At 44.8% G+C, this 14,440-nt stretch overlaps 1 protein-coding gene across 1 annotated transcript in view; it reads right to left on the bottom strand.

Annotated features, from left to right (window-relative positions):
- The window catches only part of TNR (tenascin R), a 93,591-nt gene extending 82,237 nt beyond the window's left edge, over positions 1 to 11,354 (bottom strand). The window contains exons 1-3 of the mRNA XM_040263923.1: positions 10,830 to 11,354; positions 7,877 to 8,353; positions 1,234 to 1,497 (exon numbers count right to left, since the gene is read on the bottom strand). Of these exons, the coding sequence (XP_040119857.1) occupies positions 1,234 to 1,497; positions 7,877 to 8,353; positions 10,830 to 11,328 (1,240 nt within the window). The 5' untranslated portion in view covers positions 11,329 to 11,354. The remainder of the gene's footprint in view (positions 1 to 1,233; positions 1,498 to 7,876; positions 8,354 to 10,829) is intronic.
- Between the last annotated feature and the right edge of the window lie 3,086 nt (positions 11,355 to 14,440).

Raw genomic sequence — 14,440 nt, 5'->3', positions numbered from 1 at the left:
GTGAACACATGGAGTTACTGAGAGTTACTGTGCAGAGAGAACATGGAAACCCTACATACCATACTTTGCCCTATGTGTATCTTCCATTTGGCTGTTCTTGACTTGCATCCTTTCTAAGAAATTGGTTATAGAGAGCAAAGTGCTTTCTTGAGCTCTGTGAGTTCTAAGGAATTACCAAAATTAAGGAGGGGTTGTGGGAACCCCTTAAATGTAGAGCTGGCTATTCAGAAGACCCGTAACAACCTGGGACTCGTGGCTGAAAACCGATGTGGAAGCAGCCCTGAGAGACAGATTTTTAGCTTGTCGGATCTGATGCTAACTCCAGGTGGATAGATATTGAGTTGAATTGATCGTACAATGCCCAGCTGGCATTTGAGAGCTGGAGAAGTGGGGTTGGAAAGACAATTGAAGAATTCCGAGGTATATGAAGAAAACTAAATAACAGGCCCTTCCCATCTCTTTCTTATTCTGCTCTTTGACGTAATTAATGTTAATAGTTGGTATGCAATCTTTTAAAACATTTCTGTTCTTAAATAAGCATGCAAAATATAGATATATACCTATAGCAGTTTATCTATTATAAATAAAAGAGAATCTTTCATTTCTCATAAAAAAAGGGTTTAGCATGCTCTCTGTTTCTCTTTGCCCATCGATTCTTCCTAAATGATGCTTTAGAGATTCAATGTTTATAATCGAAATGGACCATCAGGGTATTTTACTAAACAAAAGATTACAAAGACATAATGCCACTTCTCTCTGAGGAGAAGTGGGTGTTGTCAGTTGTGGTTTTAAATAAGCTTTTTTTCTCACTGTGCTATACACTCGCCATCTGTGATATACCATTTAGCACTTGCTTATTATATGTCCTATTTCATATCTGCTAGTTTTGAATCTCTAACTAGATTCAAAGTCTGTGTAAGTCTCATACTTACTTGACTTCTAATCACACTCAAGCTTATAACAAGTCCAAACTCAACCATTACGGTATTTTTTGTCCTTTTGGCTCTATAATAGATAGGGGCTGTCTGGGATGTGGAAACTCTGCTCTTTTGGAAGTGTCTTTTTAATGATGTGCCCTTTCCTAAGTGGGTCACATCAGAAGCCCTTCCCCTTGAGAGCAATGATAACTGCAGGCATCCCTGAAGAATTAAGAAAAGACACTACCATCATGAATGCCCATGATCTCATGTAGGAGAAAAGAAAAATGAAGCAGGAGGGGGAAATGGTACGTACGGGTGGCCACCTTGGCAGTGATGGGAAGGCTGAGGATGTTGCTAATGACAGCGTAGACGCTGATGTTGTAGGTGAGACCTGGCTCCAGCTCTGAGATGGTGACGCCACTCCAATCTCCAGGCACCCGCTGCTGGAGCTGGAGGCCCCCCAGGGCCGTCGGCTGGTAAGAGATCACATATTCCGTCACTGCCATCGGCCCGTCCCATTCCAGCTCAATGGACCTGTCGCTGATACCAGCCACTCGCAAGTCCTCTGGAGGGGCAACTACCAGGAGGCAATACACAGATAGCATGAGCTCAGAGGTCTGCCTTCCCCATGCTGGACTCAACTTCCTTCCTCACCTCTCACCCCACATGCCCTGTCTGAGTGCTCTCAGCCCACTGACTTGGAGTGATCGGGAAGTCCCTTGGCAGGCAGATTCTTGTCTTTTCTGTGCTCAGTACTCTCATCTCTATAGGGCCCTGAGTTAGCAGTGGGCTGGAGCCTGCTCCTACTGGCTTGGAAAAGTTAGTTGTCAAAGTTTGCAAGACATTTTTAAATAGTCATTGTGAAAGATGAAATTGTCTAAACTTAGAATTAGATAATTAAGAACAAAAGTAATAAATACTCCAGACATCACTGGCAAATGACTTCGCTACATTTTACTATTATCTGTGCCCTTAAGGCAATTTACCTGTGTTGTATCTCTTTGATAGATACAGTGCATGCGTGCTCAGTTGCTAAGTCGCATCCGACTCTTTGCGATCCCATAGACTGTAGCCAACCAGGCTCCTCTGCCCATGGGACTTCCAGGCCACAATACTGGAACAGGTTGCTGTTTCCTCCTCCAGGAGATCTTCCTAACCCAGGGATCGAACCCATGTCTCCTGCATCACAGGCGGGTTCTTTACTACTGAGCCACTGGGGAAGAAATATTTGGCCAAAAAGTTCGTTCGGGTTTTCCATAAACTGGGTGGACAACCCAAATGAATTTTTTGGCCAACCCAGTACTATTTGATTGTGTTATAGTGCACAGCTGTTTCCAACTCAGTATTTAGTGACTTCACGCTGGTAGTTTTAAACTGGCTATGGAGGGAGTGTTTATACCATGGGAGCTGGTGAATGCTACAAAGTGGGGCTTGTTACTTTTTCCCTCAGAGAGCTAGTTGTTAGATATTTAACAGCATACATTGGCTAATATTTTTGGTTATCAGATAACCAAATAATAAATGATTATTATCAGATTACTCTGGAAATGTAACTTGTGTTACACAAATTTTTATTAACCTTGATATAGGGGATGATGACAAAGGAGCATTCCTGTTCTACTTCTCAAAGACTATTCAATAGCCTTTCATGTATGGTTCCCTTGGGAAGTGAAGATTCAGTGGTAGTGGGGGTATTAAATAATTGAAACTTTAAGACCAATTAGGAAGTTTATACCAGTGTGCCTGTAATTGGACCTGTCTGTAGATGAAATCAAAGATCAGGCCAGTATTTAAATAGTTATAATTAACTTATAAATTTATGTGTAGTGGAGGCTTCGTTTAGCTTAAGTGTTGTCATTGGTGTTGAATTTTCTAAGAATTCTCACTCTTTCCCCTTTACATAAGCAGAGGACTGAGGACTGCTAGTCACGGGGCCATGTGAGTGGGAAGTGCCTGCTCTCTCTATGGTGCTCAACCTCAAATCCTCATCAGAGGCAGAAATAAAGACTCATATGATGGGCATTAGGAACGTATATTTGCAGTATTAGGCATTTGCTTCAGGAACTATTCATGATTTGAAACAGTCTAGATAGCAGAACTTCTTGTGATTTAAGAAGTCATATGTTGACCAAAACAAACAAAATTAATGTTATTTTAAACAATTTATATAGCGAGATGTATGTAAATGAAATTTAAATAAAGTTTCAAATAACTTGTAAGCTTATCATTTCTAACTCTGACATAATTAGAGCTTTGAATTCCACTAAGATCTTTGGATTAGCCTGTATAATGCATACCGAATGACTCTTGGACCAAAGAAGGAACAGTTGTTATATAGAATCAACAGTATTTTGTATGGTTATATTAATTATTTATTATGCACCAAGCACTAGGCTAAACATTCTGACATGGATTTTCTCATCTCATCCTCTCACCAACACTATGGGATCAGTATTATTTTTACCCCTGTTTTACAGAGAAGAAAACTGGGTCACACAATCAACAAATATAGAAGCTGGGATTTGAACCCAGGTGCAATGATTTTAGAAACTCTAAGCCAGGGTGCAATACAACTCACATTTGCATAGCATCTCGGTCTATGAAACACCATCTAACTAGAATTTTTTTAAAAAAATTATTTAATAGCAGCTCTGTGAGGTAGATTGAGAAGATACAATTATTTCAAGTTTACAAATGGAGAAACAGACCCGGGGCAAAAGGACTTGCCAAAAGTAAGGGAGTTGGGTCATAGCTGAGCTGATCATCAAGCGGAGGTCTTCTACCCTCAGTCTACACTCTTCTACCCTGGATGTTCTTCCCCCTACAATTTGTAGGATGGGTTATGGATTGTGCCAGATGCTTTCCTTCATTTGTACAGAGCCTCAAAAATAAACTACATCAGCAAATAATTCAGACTGTCTTTTAGGATGGAAATTCCAGACTGGTGCTTATTCTAGTGGTCAGAAACCTCTTTTAAGAAGGAGTCTCTAGTGCCTGCCTTTCGTGATTCAACACATTAACTCCAAGTTTCCAATGTGGGACTCCTCCTGTCATGGTGACAGAAATGGCCATTCCAAATTTCATCACCAACAATTCTTAGGCATTCAGAACAAGTCAGTGAATTCATTTTTTTGTTCCTTTCTCCAGAAAATAAGACCACTGTTGGTGAGACAATAGAGAATGATCCAAGCAGCACATTTGAGGATTTTAAAGTTAAAAAGACTGCAGAAGGATTTTCTCATCTTGACAACTTAGCTTGGCAAATTTTTAATCTTGAGACCTGAGCCTGGGTGGTAGGAAAAACAACCTTCACGTCTGATGAGAAAGAAGCAGTAATGTCCATGGTGGAAGAAACATTCTTGAGAGCAGTGGTTCAGCAGAAGAGACCATCACCGCTCACCCTATAATTTAGCAGACGCTGTATACAATGGGTGTCAATAATTCTTATAAAAATTAAATGATATTGAACTAGAAAGCAAACTATAAAAGAGCTGTATGCCTTGATTCAAGGAATTTAGTGGGGCTGATGCAAAGTATTCTTTTATTTAATTATTTTTGGCTGCATTGGGTCTTTGCTGCATGAAGGCTTTCTCTAGTTGCTGTGGACGGGGGCTACTCTCTGTTGCAGTGTGCAGGCTTCTCATTGTGGTGGCTTCCTTTGTTGCAGAGCATGGGCTCTAGGCACTTAAGTAGTTGTGGCACACTGGCTTCGTTGCCCCATGGCATACGAAATCTTCCCAGAGCAGGGATCACACCTGTATCCCCTGCATTGGCAGGCAGATTCTTAACTGCTGGACCACCAGGGAAACCACACAAAGTATCCTTAGTCTTGCTTTCTTTGGGGCTCCAGCTTGGAAACTTGTGGATGAGCAGGCAGTTAAAAAGAATTAACTGTAGCTTTAGGAACTGGAGTTGCTTATCTACCAAGATACCATGCTGTTTACTTTTTAGATCTGCCATCAATTTTGCATATATGCGGTGAGAGCAGTTGGAATTAGTTCCATGAAGTGTCTTGCTCAGAGGAGCGAGTGAGGTTGGGTGCCAAAGTTCGGACTGGCTGCAGTTCTGGCCAACACAGAGGCTGATGGTGATGAATCTCTGGACGTCTGACCAAAGTCCAAGGAATGGCTTTCTGGATTGTTTCAAGCCTCAGCTCTGGTGCTTCTTCACAGGGACTTGTGACCAGTTCACTGGCCACCTCCCACACTAACCTCCTTCACTGGGGGCACATGTGGACAAATGGTTGGACGAGCACCCCTATCCAGTCTCCAACACTTAATTTTTTTTTTTTATCACCTGACAGAGCTCAGCTTTCATATCAAAAGACTATTTCTTTATGCATGTGGCTTTTACCATTTTTATTTTCCAATTCCACTCTACTTAGCATTCTAGGGAGGATTAAAGAGTGCTGGAAGTTGGTAGGAGACCAGGGTTCTTATTCTTGTTCTGCCATTAATTAGCTGTCTGGATCAGGAAAAATCTTCCTGTCTCCCAGGGCTGCTGCTTTTTCAGTTTGTAAAATGAGAAGCCCTGAGTAGCTTCTTTCTAAGGCCTGGTTTAAGTGTTCATATTCTTTTTTTGGTTGTTGTTCTATTATCTTTACCCGGCCAGAGAATAGAGGCAGAAAGGTTGAGATCTGGTCTCATGGCCCACTGTGAGAAAGATCAAGCCTGGGAGTCAAATAGAGTGGTCTTGTCAACTCTATTCAATTGCATTCAAGCTCTAGCAGCCTAAGGGACCTCAGAATGAAGTCCACACAGTGGGCCTCCATTCTCCATGCCCTTGCCAGCGAGAAAGGAAAGTCAGGGAGTGTGTTGTGGCTCTCTCTCCCCAGTTTCACCTCCCCCACTCTCCTCTCTCCTCTCCCTCCTGCTGTTGGTGAGACAAATAGTAATGCTGGAGTGTGTGCATCTGGCCAGAAATGTCAAACAGCCGGTAAACAGCCCCTCTCCTCGAGCCTTCTCACCAAGAGCAGGCGAAGTAGCACTTTAGATAATGACCTAGATACTTCTCTGGAAGAGACCCATGGCATTTGGTTTTAAAGACAAGCATTGAAAGCAGCACCTCCAGCAATGAGTGGTGGCTCCATGGTTGCTATAGAAACAGAGGGAAATTATGCAACTGTCCCTCCTCACGTGCTTTGGGAACCTCTAAAGTAATTTATCTGGTTGTCCAAAAGACTTCCTCAATCAAACAGCACAGAGGTGACGTGTTGGAGGTAACATGTGGCTCATGGATTGAGTTCAGCCTAGTTGTAGTTACGCTAGCAGCTGCTGAGTCTTCCTCACATGACCAGAAGGGTCATCTCCAGCTCAGTTTGTACTCTGGATCAGATTAAGGTTCTATTTGCAAATGAACCCATCCCTGTGGAAAAGGAGGGTCAGGAAGAACATGACAGGTATGTACAACCCAACAGAGATCAATTTTATTAAGAAGAATGTGAACTATACAGTAGCCACACATGGAGAAGGGCCCAAAGAACCTTTAGCATCCTCTGATGGGGCCTCATAGAGGCTTGTGCTGTGAGTGAGAACTGGGATCATGCTTCAGCTTCCCCTTTCCAGCAATTACTTAGTGACCTTGGGTCTGTAAATGATGCAGCTTAATTTCTGCTTGAATTTTCCTTCTGAACGATTGGTAAAATGACTATATTTTCAGAAAGATATTCAGTAAACAAAAGTAGGAGGCTACATGAAACCATTGACTATGGAAAAAATGGAGAAACATTTTTTTCCTAAGCAGTGAATTTTTTTTTTCCTTTACCTTGTTGCATTCATGTTTCAAAAGAAATTTAAGTTGCAGGTGCAGAAGACTTGTCTGACTGCTCTGGTACATAGGTGGGAATCACTGCTGATGCTCAAGAATAAAAGACCTGGCCTCCCAGAATCTCCCCCTTAAACTGAGGTCAGAAATCTGATCAGAAAAATTCCTAGAATCAACTCATCAGAAGATTTAATAATGTTTGTTTCTTGTAATTTTTTGTTTTAAATCTTCTCAATGAGCCCTCTGAGCCAACTGTTACAGATTGTACTATGAATGAGAAGGATGAAGATCAATCACTTAATCTGTATTGTTTAAAATACAAATTTATCAGCGACAGTCACTGATTTAGAAGACAATGAGCAGTCACTGAGATAATGAAAATAATCTGATTTTAGGCAAAAGAAAATGATCTCCAATGAAATATTGGTATGTTCTCACTGATGGACTTGGGACCTCCTTTCGGGACATCACCCTTGTGTTGGTTTTCACGATGCAGACACATGAGGGGTTGATTTCAGTTTGTTATATGTCCTCTGGAACAAACTGAATCATAGCGTTTTAGTTAGACTGTGAGTTCTTGCTTAATGGAGGTCTTTAGTAATTTATTCCTGTTTACATGTAATTCCTTGCCTATAAATACTTTCATCCATGTGGATTCTAGATCATTTCATAAATTAATAACACTTTGCCATATGGAAGCTCCCAAAATAACCAGAGTGCCCAGTGAGTCTGATTATCACAGATGCCCCATCTCATGCACTAGCATTGTGAAAGGAGTGTCCTCAGAATATGGCAACGGGAAAGGGGGATATTTCAGAGTGGGTGGAGCTCTGGGAAGTCTGCTGAGTTAGAGAGGGGTCCCGTGGTTAAGGGGTCCTTTGACTCTGCTTTCTTCCATCTCAAGGACAGTGAAATGCTGTCTCCATTATTACCATTGACTTTGTTCCAGCCTCGGGGTAAGATTCAACTTTCCTCCCAAGCTTGGACCTTTTCTGGTTTCCACTCTTCTCCCCTTAAACCCGTGTTGTCAATTGCGATCAGCTTAAGACATCACCTCTCTCGGAAAGCAGAGGAGCACGACCCATTTGGCAATTCTTTGGCCTAAATTCATTTTCCCTCCTATCTCTCTTCCCGCCTCCAGCTAGCTGGCTGGACCGCCCTTGCCAACGGCCCCGCGGAGCCCCCCTGCCTACCTGCTGAGCAGTCAGGGCCCTGGTAGCCCTCTTCACAGAGGCACAGCCCCTCCTGGCAGTGTCCTCGGCCGCTGCAGGCGTTTGGACAGCGCCGCTGGCCGCAGTCCTCACCGACGTAGCCCTCGTGGCACAGGCAGGTACCGTTGGCACAGGTCCCCTTCCCTGAACAGTCCCCGGGGCACCTCAGCTCACTGCAGTCCTCGCCCGTGTAGGCCTCTTCGCAGACGCACTCCCCATCCACACACAGCCCCCGGGAGCTGCAGTCCGTCGGGCACCGGAGCTCCGAGCAGCCGTCCCCGCTGTACTCGCTGTCACAGATGCACCGGCCGTCCACACACACGCCCCGACTGGAGCAGCCCAGGGGGCAGTAGGGCTCCGAGCAGTTCTTGCCAAACCAGCCTTGATCGCAGATGCAGCCACAGGACTCCAGGCTAAAGTTGCCGTGGCCACTGCAGTGAGGGCTATAGTCCAGTTGTCCTGGAATGGCCAAGGAGAAGGTCAAAGGGCAGCTGTGGAACCTCCTGGCAGTGGGGTATGGGGAGGGGGGCAGGCCAAGACCTCGGCTCGCTCACTGACCAGATTTGTGTTGCTGAGAGAGAAATTCAAGCTAGCTTGGCACGTCAACAGCTTCATGAATCTTTTTACCTAATGTGGGTTGTGTGTGTCTGGCACAGGGTTGAGGGTAAGGACAAGTGAGATTGGGTCCCTTGTCCTTTAGGAGCTCACCTGCAGTGTGTCTTGGCTTGGATTCCCTAGTGACTAATTGGGAGGTGCTCCCAGGAAAAAACTGGTTGGGGAGAAGGGGAGACCAGGGAGGGAGGAGCCCAGGCCAAGCATATTATCAGGCAAAGTCCCAGGGAGGGTGACTTGGGTTCAGTCCTGCAGAGTCTTCTGGCCACAGGGCAAGCCACACCTCACCTGGGATGAAAGGCTGTCCCTGGAGGGTGTCAGTGCTCAGGCTCATCCGTTCTCAACCCTGGGCAGGTCAAGGAGGTTCTCAGAGCCTGGGGGCAGTCCCTGACCAACATGCCCAGGTGCTGGTGCTGGGGCCTGAAGGGCACCGAGGGGACGGAGGCTGAGAATCAGGCCTGTGAGGCGGCTCGAGATCACATGTTCTGCAGATGCATCCCATTCCTCTCCTTCCTGCCATCTAACTGCTCATCCTTCACAGCTCAGCTCCAGGTCACTTCAAAGGTTTCCCAGAACTTGTCTCATTTGGTGACTGTTTGCTGTGATCTTTTTAGCATTCTATGCGTATCTCCTGCCCTAGGCTTTATCATGCAATAACTAGAGTGGTTAATTTACCTGTCCAGCACGAATCGAACAAACTTATTAAATGAACACCATAGCAGTACTTGCTTGGCATCCTTCTCGGCACTTGGCCTTGGGGATAGGAAGTCAAGTAAGTTATGTCCTTGTTTAATTTTGCCACTGCATGCACCCCCTTCCCCCACGGCCCGAAAGGATACTATACTGACATTGATTAACATAGATCTTCCTGATAGATCTTTTCACATCTTCCCAGGGAACCTGGTGGGAAGCTGATTAAAAAAAAAAGCCCACTTACAGAAGCTACCAGCTTCACAGGCATTGAAGACCCATGTCCATGGACACCTGTGTCTTTCCTGTATTCCCCAACTCCACTGAAAAGGTGAACTCACTGAGGAAGGAGAGTTTGAACACCTGGACTTTGTCCTCTCAGTTTCAGATTGTTTATAGTTTTGGTTATAAGGAGGAAGAGATGAGAAAACCCAAGAAATATTTCTCTTCTCAAAGACTACACCCAGTCTTGGTGTCTCAGAATGAATGTGTTGGACATCTCTCTGGACATGTGGGCCATTTCTCCCTATTAAAATGCCATTCCTGACACCTCTTTCATCCTTGGGCAAGGCTTGAGATACTAGACCCTAGAGAGGTAGGAGCCTGAACCCAAGATAGTAAGACACAGTCCTTTTCTCATTACAGACTGAATCAAATGGGTAGAAGGTACTGTTTTGGGTGAGAGAAGCTGGGCACAAAAGGGGGCACACTTTCTGCTCCCTGGGTATCTGCTGATAATAGCTACTGAATATGAAGTGCTTACTAGAGGCCGGGCTTTCATCTGAGTGGAGGTTTTTATATTTAATAACTCCTTGTTGTTCTAGTCTGTCGAGGGGGAAAGGAACGCATGGGTTAAGCAACTTGTTCAAGTCACAGGCTTGCAAATAGCAGAGACAGGACATGAAGTTAGGAAGTCTGGCCCTGAAGATGAGCTGGCTTCTCCCAGAGAAGTCAAAAGAGTCATTCACAAGTGTTAGTGGTTAGGATGTGGGTGAGGCTAGATATCCCAGTTCTGGATGCTCAGCCTTTGATTGGGGAGGGGCTTGTAAGAAGCTCTGTGGGTGGGTGTGCACACACGTGCACGCACAGCCACGTGTTTTGGTGGAGGGGGCAGGGGCTGAGACTCCCAGCTTGCCGGAGAAGACGGGGCCGGGTCCTCTGAGGTTTTAATGACTGTAATTTTCTCAGACGGGAGAAAAGCTGAGATGGAGTGAACAGAGCACCTGCATTCTCTAGTCCCTCTGGTTAACATGGATAGATATCAACTCAACAGCCTGTGAAAACCAAAGATGAATAAAGACAGACATCAAATTCCCTGCTCACCACAGCAGTTGCTGTGCTGAACCGATGTACCATTCCCTGACTCATCCCCCCCAAATTAGGTTAATGTATTTCAGACTGGCTAAGCGCTGTAGAGAGTCCCTATGCCAAATCCCCTGGGAAAGGACCACACTTAGATCTTAGAGGTGTATTAACAGAGAGCTGCAGACCAGGGCACTTTTTTTTTTTCCTCCTCTGTGTGAAGAGGTGGCGGATTTCTCAGGCACTGGTGTAATCACCCAGATTCCCGCTCCCCGTCTGCTCAGCACCCTCCCTCCCCTGTGGAGACTGGCTGTAAGCTCCAGAACTCTACCTGTGGCCGCACTCTCTGGGCAGCAGTTGCTGGTGCATTGGTCCCGCAGCACTGACACCTCCCTCTCCAGCATCTCAATTCGGCTCAGCAGCTCCTGTAGCACCTGGGCCGAGCTGGCACATGGGCAGGCCTTCTTGGGGAGGTTGATCCTGTGCGTGAAGGTGACCTGGCTCTCGTGGTCCGAGGTCTGGCCCGTGTACTCCGTCAGCACCTCATCTTCGGTGCTCACTTCACGCTCGGCCGAGGCCTCCAGCCCTGAGGAGCAGAGGCTGTCCAGGGGCACATTGATGTTGTACACGTGGTTAAAGACCACCGGCTGCTCCTTGCTGGATGCCTTGTAGCTGGCAGTGCCTCCTTCCTCCTCCACCGCTGGTCTCTGGACCCTTTCCATGGTGACCTCCAGCTGACACTCCGAGGGCTTGAGCAAGGAGCCCAGAAGGATCAGGTTGACGCCAATGAGCACGTTCTTCAAGACCACTGTCTCCCCGTCTGCCCCCATCCTCTCAGTAGAGCTCCGGGTTCAAGACTAGCCTGCAGCAGAAAGCATGGAATATGCAAGAGAAACCAGGGGATGAACGAGATGGCCTCTGAGACCTGCACCTGGGCACAGTGGAGTACACAGTCGTACAAAACTAAAGGATAGCGGTGAAGCTTTTTAAGGGGATGTTTGGGAAGTGACTACCAGGGTCATGAAACCCAGGGCTTTTTGTCCTCTAGAGAAGTCCCTGAGAATGGACACTGCTTCTGCAGAAAGGCATTTTAATTTTCCAAAAGTTTTATCCAGAACGCATGAGTCTGGCCCCTCACTGGGCAGGTGGTTCCAACAAAGAGGACCTGGAAGGACTCGGGACAGGGGCTCTGTGGATAGGAGAATTCAGAGCTTCATTTCACTTCTGGGTGAGAATTAGGATGCTGGGTACCATGAAGACTTAGGCATACCCTCATATTTCCCTAGATGTGTATTAGGATGGGGCCCCACCAGCCACTGCAAAATAACTTATAAACTCAAATACAAGTTGAATTTAGAATAACCAAGCAGGCAGATAATATAGTTCCAGGTAATTGTGGTTGTTAATAATCCTTGGGTACATTTGTGATTATCTGGAACTGTGTAAGCTGAACTTTCTTTTAATCTTCTCATTAGTACAATCCCAGTGCTTTGTGACCACAGGGTGCCTTTCTTCCGAGGTCCTGTTTGAATTGCTAAAATAATGAATTAACTCCTCTGCTGGTTACCTAGTCACCAAGAACCAGGAACCATGATAAATTTACTACAATGCAAATCAGTTTTACAGAAATTATATTTCTTTTGTGCTCCCTGTGTAACAGAGAAAAGAGGCTTACAGACTTTGGTTCTAAAGGTAATGTTAGAGCTAAGAAGATTAAGGACAAAGGAGCAGAGTGAAAGTATATATATGAGTTTGGGAAGAAGGCAATGAATGACAGCTAACATCAACTGAATGGGTACTGTGCACAGACTGCGCTGTGCACCTCACATGGGATCTTACTTGACCCTCAGAACAACCTTATGATCGAATGTTATGATTGTCTCTATCTATTACAAGATAGAGTGAAGTCTGGAATGAGTTCTGCCTAGAAAGCTGAAGATTTGAATGCAGATATGACTCCAAAACCTGTGTTCTTAATGGCTATGCTCCAGTGCTTTTCCTGAAAAGAATGTTCAGTTTTCTCTAGTCTCTGATGGAAATTGTGTTAGTTCTGGGATCTTCCCGACAATATTGAGATTAGAAAGTTTTGCTAGGACAGGAGCCAGTGTTTCTTCCTCCATGAAGCATTCTGCTCTCACCTTTTTATTCCTTTTCCATCAGGAGGCTAAGGAGCATCCCCAGCACCGGCTAAGTTCATCCCCGACTCCTTATAAACCCTCTCTGAGAGCATTTGCCACACTAGACCGTGAGTTTCCTTTGCTTCTGCCCCTGCCAGCCCCACCTCCTACCTCCTCCCACTGGACCCAAACTGCTAAGTCAGTTTAGGTCAGATCACATCTTATCCACAGGCTTCCCAGGTGACTCAGTGGATAAACAATCCATCTGTCAATGCAGGAGACACAGGAGACGTGGTTTGATCCCTGGGTCAGGAAGATCTCCTGGAGAAGGAAATGGCAATCCACTCCAGTACTCTTGCCTGGAGAATCCCATGGACAGAGGAGCCTGGTGGGCTGCAGTCCATGGGGTCACATGACTGAGTGAGCACGCAATGCACATTTTATCCAAAGTATTTAATATGTGTGTAGGACAGCAAGAGTGCTTAATGCCATGGTTGTTGAATGAATAAGTGGGTGGATACATGGAATGATGGATAAACAGGTGAATTAGTGAGTAAATACCCAGTGAGCAAAAGGCTGAATCATTCTCCAACTCATTTGATATCTTTGCATTCTCCTCAAGTTATTCACCATTCTCTTCAATTTCAGTTCAACTGGACAATTTCTGAGGGTTGTTTTTATTAAGAGTAATCTGTATTAGTGACTATTATGAAAACCTTTTCCAGTATTATATTTTCTATGTTACATATTAGACTAAAATCTTCATTTCCAATATGAAGAGGAAGCAGAACAGAGTAGAGCTATTACGATTCCAGACTCTAGAGCCAGACTGCCTGGTTCTTCCCCTATCCAAGGACTCCCTTGAAATCACTGGAACATGTGAGAAATCCCCTCCATCATTTGACAACAAAAAGTTCAACCTTACAATGCCCTGGTTCAAAGAAGTGTGAGGTTCCTGGAATGATGAGAGAGGTGGCTATCCCCTGGTTACATCAGATGAGGTGAGTTAACCTGAAGGATAGATGGAGTGACATGTCTGAACCAAAGTGCCCTCATGACTCGAAGCTCTTTCCAAGCCCTTCTATCTGAGGCATTACTAGGCTTCCCATTTTCAGATGCTCTAGGCATTACATCCTTGGAGTGGCATTTGCCTGTATATCATTGAAAGCTTCTGATAAAAGTCATTTAACTTACATTTACACTTAAGGCTAAGAGTCTTAGCTACCCCATTTGCTAAACTAGAGTTGGACTGTCTGATCCATGTTGATATTGCCGAACAGCTTTTTTTCCTAAGAATTGTAAGATTATCATGTAATACCCACTTAACATAGCTTTTTGCACAGAGCAGACACTCAATAAGTAAGTGAAAGAAATGAAAAGGAGGATCTGTGACAGGAAAATTAAAAGGGAAAAACGTTAGGTGCCACACCTAAGTCTAAAGCCACAACTACAAAATTATATGTAGAGAGAAAAGTAGAGCTTTAACTGTGAAAAACACAAGGCTTTCGTCAATAACCAAGTTGATTATGAATTATTCAACAGTGTAATTTTTTGTTACTTCCAAAACCTTATTTAGACTCAGGCTTTGTTTATTTATTTATTTACTTGTGTATATATTTATTTACTTACTTATTGAGGTATAGTTGATTTACAGAGTCAGGCTTCATTAATTGCAATACAGACTATGGGACTTCCTTGATACCTAGGTGGGTAAAGAATTCGCTTGCAGTGCAGGAGACAAGAGAACCGGGTTCTATCCCTGGGTGGGGAAGATCCCCTGGAGGAGGAAAATGGCAACCCTCTCTGATATTCTTGCCTGAAAAAT

The sequence above is a fragment of the Oryx dammah genome, unplaced genomic scaffold, assembly GCF_014754425.2.
Source record: "Oryx dammah isolate SB20612 unplaced genomic scaffold, SCBI_Odam_1.1 HiC_scaffold_21, whole genome shotgun sequence".
NCBI classification, from domain to species: domain Eukaryota; kingdom Metazoa; phylum Chordata; class Mammalia; order Artiodactyla; family Bovidae; genus Oryx; species Oryx dammah.
The sequence above is the reverse complement of the archived record's forward strand: the minus strand, read 5'-3'. Positions and strand labels throughout refer to the sequence as shown.